The 7,500-nt window shown below is 40.3% G+C and overlaps 1 protein-coding gene across 1 annotated transcript in view; it reads left to right on the top strand.

The window, feature by feature from the left end:
- LOC137970683 (histamine H2 receptor-like) overlaps positions 1-7,500 on the top strand; it is a 23,321-nt gene that overhangs the window by 14,863 nt on the left and 958 nt on the right. The window contains exon 2 of the mRNA XM_068817214.1: positions 5,747-7,500. This exon is cut by the window's right edge and continues 958 nt beyond it. Within this exon, the coding sequence (XP_068673315.1) occupies positions 5,789-6,754 (966 nt within the window). The 5' untranslated portion in view covers positions 5,747-5,788 and the 3' untranslated portion in view covers positions 6,755-7,500. The remainder of the gene's footprint in view (positions 1-5,746) is intronic.

The raw sequence follows: 7,500 nt of genomic DNA, 5'->3' as shown, positions 1-7,500 counted from the left end.
AAATTACAAGAAAAGAGTATCTTGTTTGGCCGTCATTATGAAAGAGGTATATGATTTATGGTTGACGCTTGAAATAACCCTTCCCTTCCTGGCTTCAGCACAAGCTGTATGCAAAAGTTCAGTCATCCCCTTTTGAGCTTTTGAGATGTAAGAGACAATGTACTGTAGCACAAGCAAACATCAAGAACAAATTGGACGTCCATGTTAGCCCTCCAAGCACTAAGACAAGCAGCATTATAATTGTTGACTCTTAATTCATTTGGCTGCCATTTTAAAAATACAGTTAGAAAATTGAGGCTTGATCTAATAGCTAGTAAGTATGCTTCTTTCGATAGATTCAAATTGACAAGCAGTTGGTCAGAAGTGACGTCTTCTCCTTCTTTCATATCATTCAATTGCTTTTTGTTTTATGGTTTTCCAAGTTTCTTTGTGCTGCTTTCATTCATTATGTCCCACTTGATCTACTTGCCTTCATAGGTGGCTGCGGAAAATTAAATCGACATTCTGTCTAGGACTTCTTTTTGCAAGGGTGAGAGTGTCTGTGTACTTGCCTGTTGACAGGTTTTAGCAATTCAGGGTTGTCACTGGGTTTCTGACAAGTGAATACTTCACTGATAAGTTGTATGACTTCTTCGTCACTGTCAAAACCATACGTTGGAGCATTGTCAAGTCTTATCAACAGATGAATATGAGTTGAGCCTCTTTCGTGATATTCAACTCTATAAAACCAGTCACAAAATTTACCTAAAGATGCTACATTACTGCACAGAAATTTTCATATAAACTGAATAACTTGGTAGTTAAATATCTGGCACACGTGACTGGATCACTTTGAATTAATCTACACTTTTCCTCCTAATCTAAACTTTCCAGTTCACTATCACTGTATTGTTTGTTGTCAACAAGTTCACCTAGTATTCTTAAAAGATGACGCCACTATGTTTCTGCAGAAAGTGCAAAATAAAGAAGCTGACCCAAGATGCCTAATCATTGCAAAAATGTCTTTCTTAGCTTTTTCAAAATAAGGAGGAGAACCTCTCAATACCCCCAAGAGTTAAAGCCTTCATCATGGTGGATTAATTTTTCTATAGCACCTTGTTGCTTTAATTTCGGGGTTGGAAGCTGAATAATGAATAATGAATAATGAATAACGAGTATAAATAAAAAATGAATAATGCATAATTGGGTCTGAAAACGCCGGAATAATGAATAACGCAGTTATGCCAGTGGAATGATGAATAACAACGAAGAATAATGAATAACCCACAAAAATTTAAAAAAGAATAATGAATAATTCGAACAAAACACAGAAAGAATAATGAATAATCGAAATCCAATTATTCAGCTTCCACCCCCGATTTAATTGTCCAGCCGATATTGATCTTTTATTTGTATGACACTTACGCAGAGCAATTTATGCCTTTCGAAGCAAAATTTTCATCTGCAGTTTCTTAGTTTTAAAGAATATATTTCCACACACATGGCACATCTGTGGTCAGATCGTGTCAATATCTTTCAGCCAAGTCATGTGTTGCGACGGATAGGCTCTCTCTTGATGTAGTACGTATTTTTTTTAAACACTTTCCACATTCCGCGAATGTCAGTTCAGACGACGGTGAACTACGATGGCTTGTTATGCGCGATGTTTCTTGTCAAGTTGTCTTGCACTTGATTAGAGCGGTAAGATATTCAGCAGACTAATATAATCCGGAAAACGTTTGCTATCGCAGGTGCTCGCGGCTCGTAATGTTGACCTTTTGTGGTGCTGTGACCTTTCATCACCTCTTTACTGAAGGTTAAATTGTTTCTCAAGAACTGAAGGTTCGTTCGGTTTTATGAGGTATTAAGAAGATTTTCTTTTCGGGATTTTGGGGGTGGATTTAATTGGAGAGTTCAATGATTTAAAACTGAATCATTTAATTCCGTCGTTTTCATATGGAAAGTAAAATTAAGTCGGTTTATCGCATCAAATGTTTGCATCTTCGAGTTGAAACAGCGCAATGTGTATTTTCGTTCCTGTATATCTAAAAGGATTTTATTTTTTAAGCAAAATACCACTCCAAATGTCGGCAAAATCATTGTACCCGGTGCTTTAGGTTCAAGTAGTTAAAAGCCGCAAGACAGTTGAAAAGCCATTCACAGATGTTTGGAGAGGGCGTGTTTACGACTGCTTGCCGGCTGGTTAAATTATTACGCTTGAAGTGCTTTTGGTCGCTTTATAGTCAGCCCAGGTCACGCGTGAACAGTATCTTGAACATGTTATCGAAGTCTTCCAATCAATGCGCTACTTTCACTGACGTAACGAAAATCACATCGGAAAAATCACAGATCGGATTGAAATTTTCAAAAATGGACTTGATTCTTCGGAGATCTCCTTGAAATATGGATAGAATTCTTCTGGAGGTAAGAAGTTGCAAGAAATGGAGTCTCTGGGCTGCTTGTTTTCCCCATCCACGGGAGCCTGAGAGCATATTTTGCTCAGTTCTTTATGACTGTTCATTGTTTTGTGAGGCGCATTTATCCTTATTACAGAGCTTTCATCAAAAAAATGAAGTTTGGATGGATTCATTCTTGAGGTGAGTTCAAGAAACTCATTACACCTCTCGACCTGGGCTCTCACTTGGTACGACGGAAAGTTTCTTGTAGCAGATGCCAATCTTTCTTGAAATTGCTTCCTAGATTGTTGACACGAACTGATCTAGAGATCGCAGATGGTCCCTCTCCAACCAAATAAAGGTCGATTATACGTCTTCTTGTTTCCTTATTGACAGGTCTGCCTGGCTTGTATTCGCGACCAAAGGAATTGACGGCCGCTGGTCTGAACATTTTGAAAAAGCGCGGGCAAACTCCAAATCGCTCTTCGATTTTCGAAATGTCGCTCCAAATCTTCGAAAACAACAGGAAATGCCCAAATATGGAAAACAAGAATTCGTTATGTTAATTGAATTTTTCGAATCAATGTTCACGCGTGACCTGGGTTACTGTAAATGTTATGCGATGTGAAGAATCCGAAAACATTCACCTTTTTGTTTCTAATACGCCGCAAGGCGAACTTTGCATAGTCAGACGGCGAGACAGTGTGTTTTTGATGCAAATACACTTAGAGGATTCGGGAGGCGAGCTGAATACCCGCCCACAAAGAAGCGTTTACGTTTGAGACACAAGCTGCACGCGAACTCAAAGCCCTTCCATATTTTTTCCCGTTCAATTAACGGCTCCTTTATCGAGGCTCATGTTTTTCCTTATAGTGCTTTTGTTTTCGCTGTCTTGTCAGCGCGTCATGTCGAAATAGCTGCCGTGAAAATCGGCTTATAATATGAGCGATAGGCCTGGCAAGAGATTTCACCAGACCATTAAGAAAGTTAAAGTTTAAAACTGTGATAAATAATTTCGGTTCATTTTCTGAAATGAAGCAACGTACTTACTTGATTACAACCTTAGCTCTCTCACGAAACCAAATTCCCAATGAAGACCAGGAGTCAAACATCGGCTTTGCTTCACACGCTTTAGATTAATTCTCGGCGAAACGAAGTGGCAACTAGGATGTCCTAACTTAAGTGTGATTGGCGCCGAACATATCTATTGTTACTTATTTACTTTCGGAAAAGTTGCATGATGACAATAGTGGCTAGCGCATGTGCACTAGCCCCAAAAAGCGCGTGCTTGAGCTCCCTATTAAATTAAGTAGTCATTAGCTGTTACCCCGAGGGTGGCCGCTTAATAAAGGTTTCACTGTACTTTAATATCCTGATTAACAGGCAAGTTCTTCTGACAGGTCCTTGCACATTTTAATCTTACAGCACCGCTCTGTGTACTGCTTTGAAATTATAGATTCTGTATCGACAAAATTGTAGCTCAAACTGAAGGAAGCTATGCATATTGCCTGGCAAAAGCCCAATCTCAATCAAAGAGTTGACCGTGTCAACCTGACACTCCTACTTAAGCCTTTGTTTCTACCCATTTTAAATTTATGCATGGTATTTCCGACAGTTTTCTCCCATCATTTTAAAACTTGCGATTCAATTACTGCTTTCAAAACTATTTGGTTTCATAAGTCCTTGTCAACATCAGGGGGTTTGCGATAGCTTTTCAAAGTCCCTGTTTTGGTGATTAAGGTACCAGACAAGTTTATATTCCCTTACAAGGCTTGTAAGTGCCTTGACATTGAACCCTCATGGAGGTCTGGGTCTCCTATAAATTATTATAAATGAAACTCTCAGAAATGCTATGTGCATTCTTGAGATTATCGAAAAAAAGAAAACTAACCTAATCGTCCAGCATCCGGCCTCAAACGAAAACATATTTAAATGCATACACAAGGTGTATGTATGTATGTATGTATGTATGTATGTATGTATGTATGTATGTATGTATGTATGTATGTATGTATGTATGTATGTACATTTCGAAACTTCAGCACCGGCGTCATATTTGCAACACTTGCAATGATCATCTGTTCATCAGTGGCTGCATAATATTTTCGCTAAGATATTATCCCGTGGAGAGCAAATATTTGATTTAACGATAGCTAGATGTCACTAAATGCTTTTTTGCCCATGATGCGGTCTGAAAAGTAATTTTGTGGAGTGAATCATAATAAAGCTCTTTAGAAACGAAAGAAGAAACAGACCATAGCAGGAGCCCATCTGGAGCGTGAAACGGCGTTTTCACAAGTAGGTTTATTTTTAGACTAGCCCTTCCCGCAAATTAGGTCAAAAAACAAAGGCAGTTCCGGTTTGGTGACTCTATGACGTCAGCTTAATTTCTTGTAATTGGTCATTGGGCTCCTGTGGGAGTCTCATTCGCGAGAAATTCAATCTAAAAATAAATCGGTCTGTGAAAACGCAGTTACACGAACACAGTAGAGTTGTAGGCTCCGGATCATGGGTTTTTGACCATAGTCAGATTTCTCTTCAAGAGAGAAAACGTCCAAATGGGCCCTTTCTTTGCAGGTTAGTGATCACATGGTACAAAAACCGCCATACTGGAACGCAAATTGCGCACCAGCGCGAGCAAAAAATCGCTTGTGTAGCCGCCGCTTAAGATGTCCCAGTGATATTTTAAATAATAAAATATCACTGGGACATCTTAAGCGGCGGCTACACAAGCGATTTTTTGCTCGCGCTGGTGATGCGATTTTTTCAAACTTTGTCGCGTCGCCAGCGCGAGCTGAAAATCACACGTGTAGCCACCCTTGAACTGGCGACGCGACAGGTGAAATAATCGCAAGAAAAAAGTCGCCAGAGTTGAAACTTTTGCGACAAAATCGCAGAGATAGTTGCCCGTGTAGCCACCCTGCAACGTTTTGTCCGCGCTTGCGACGCGACTAAAGAGTATTTAGCCAATGAAATTGAAGTAAGGAATGTCTGTTTATAGCGCCCAGGTCCCTTGAAGTATGCGATTCGCGCGGCCTTCAATTTGTTGCCAAAATTTGTCACAAGTGTTGCCACCTTGGCGCGCAGGCGACGCGACAAAATCTGAAAAAAATCGCATCACCGGCGCGAGACAAAAATCGCTCGTGTAGCCACGGCTTTAAACGAAGCAAGATAATTTAAATTTTCTTTGTTTTAGATGTCCCAGTGGGCAATTTGCGTCCCAGGATGGCGGTTTTTGTACCATGTGATCACTAACTTGCAAAGGGCCCATTCTGCAAAAGAGGTTTCTCCTGAAACTCTTAAATATTAACAGATTTAAATGATCGTATGAGGGCAGTTTTACCTGACAAAGTTTTTGTATTCAATTTTAGGTAAACTGCTCAATCACAGCAACTGCTAAGCCGGCTACAGCGATGGTTGCTAACAACAGCACTGTGAGCAGTTCAATATCCAGATCACATTGCGTTCCATGGATTGCTGTGCTGGCCATTGAATGCCTGGCCATAGTAGTCCTGAATGGTTTCGCTACCATTATATTTGCAAAGAGGCGAGAGCTAAGAAACCAACGCACATTTTTGCCAATCAGGAATTTGGCAATAGCTGATTTGTTAGCTGGGGGGATTTCAGGTGCTTTGCAGATTGAACGAGCGGGAGGGGAATATTGCAAGATGTGGATGTATGATCAAAGTAATACCCCGCTAAATAACGTTAAATTTGCATTTGTCCATTTGTTTTCTATGGCCTCCCTAGCGAATCTTGCTGCTATCTCTTTAGAGCGAATGTATGCAACAATGCGTCCGTTTCAACATCTTACGATTGGAAAGCGAGTTTATGTTGCCATTATCGTCGCTGTCTGGATAACAGCTGTAACAAGGGAAATCGCACAATTGGTGTTTCACGAAGTCCAAGCGACTGTTGATTCAAGTGAAGCAATATTACTCAACTTGATACTTTACGTGCCATATTATTTCATCTCTCTTTTCATTGTTTGCATATCTTACATCATAATCTTCATAAAAGTGCGATGGAGGGTTCACCCAAATCCAGCGAATAACAGCGTGTACAGAAGAGAGCGTAAGCTGACCATCACATTGTTTATTGTAACGCTAGTATCTTTACTTACCTTGTCCCCAGCTATAATTTTCTTAACTGTAGACGCAATCCATAATGGAATATTTGCTAATTTTCCTTTTATTCCGGTCTTTCACTTAAGGATGGTAGCGTTGTTTTTTTTCCTAGCCAACTCGATAGCCAATCCAATAATATACTCCCTGCGAATGCAAAGCTTCCGAGAAGGTTTTAAAGAAATTTTTGGTAGGACCCAAGGCCAACAAAGCACAATTACGTTTTTCCTTCGCTCCTTATCTAGAAGAACTTGATACTGGAGAACAACCTTACAGAGGCGAGGTTACTTCAACAGTATTGACAGGAACGCGTGGTCAACAGTCATGGCAAATGCCAAAGGGCGATAAGCCCTCTTTCGAGGAAATAGGAGAAACATCAACTACAAATAATGTTAAATAATAAGGATTTCTGTCTAGTTTAGATAATTTTGCTTTTTTAGTTCAAAGAGAGGGGCTTCCACTTCCCGCCCTTTCTGCAAGACTCAGGCCCCGTCCACACGTAGCCGAATATTTTTTAATCTGCAACTTTTTCTTTCCGGAAACGCCTTCCGTCCACACGTATCCAGCGAATTCGCTGGCGAATCCGGAACATTTTTAATACGCTCTCCAGAGCGGGTGTTTTGAATTCGCTATGAATCCGGGACCGCGTGGACGCTAAATCCGGAAATTAACAAGCTCGAGCCCAGTTCCTTACCGTTAAGTCAATTCTCAAGATGGCTGCCGTGTGCAATACTATTTCTTTCCTTCTTGGACTTATTTCAAGTATTCTCGCGTGTGTGCAGTAAACATAGCTCTGAACAGTGTGCACTTCAATTATGCCTTATTATTCCTTGAGGAGTCCTGAGTACTTGAGTGAATCTCATACGTGTTCACGGGCAAATTCGATTTGACTACGCTTTGTGTGTATGCGAATATTTTTGATTTCGAAAAAAAAAGTTGCAAATTCAAAAATATCCGGATACGTGTAGACGGGGCTTCAGATGGTCGTCCATGCACTTTTC

This window comes from Montipora foliosa, chromosome 9 (genome assembly GCF_036669935.1).
Source record: "Montipora foliosa isolate CH-2021 chromosome 9, ASM3666993v2, whole genome shotgun sequence".
Lineage (NCBI taxonomy): Eukaryota > Metazoa > Cnidaria > Anthozoa > Scleractinia > Acroporidae > Montipora > Montipora foliosa.
This window is presented reverse-complemented; position numbering and strand designations above follow the sequence as displayed.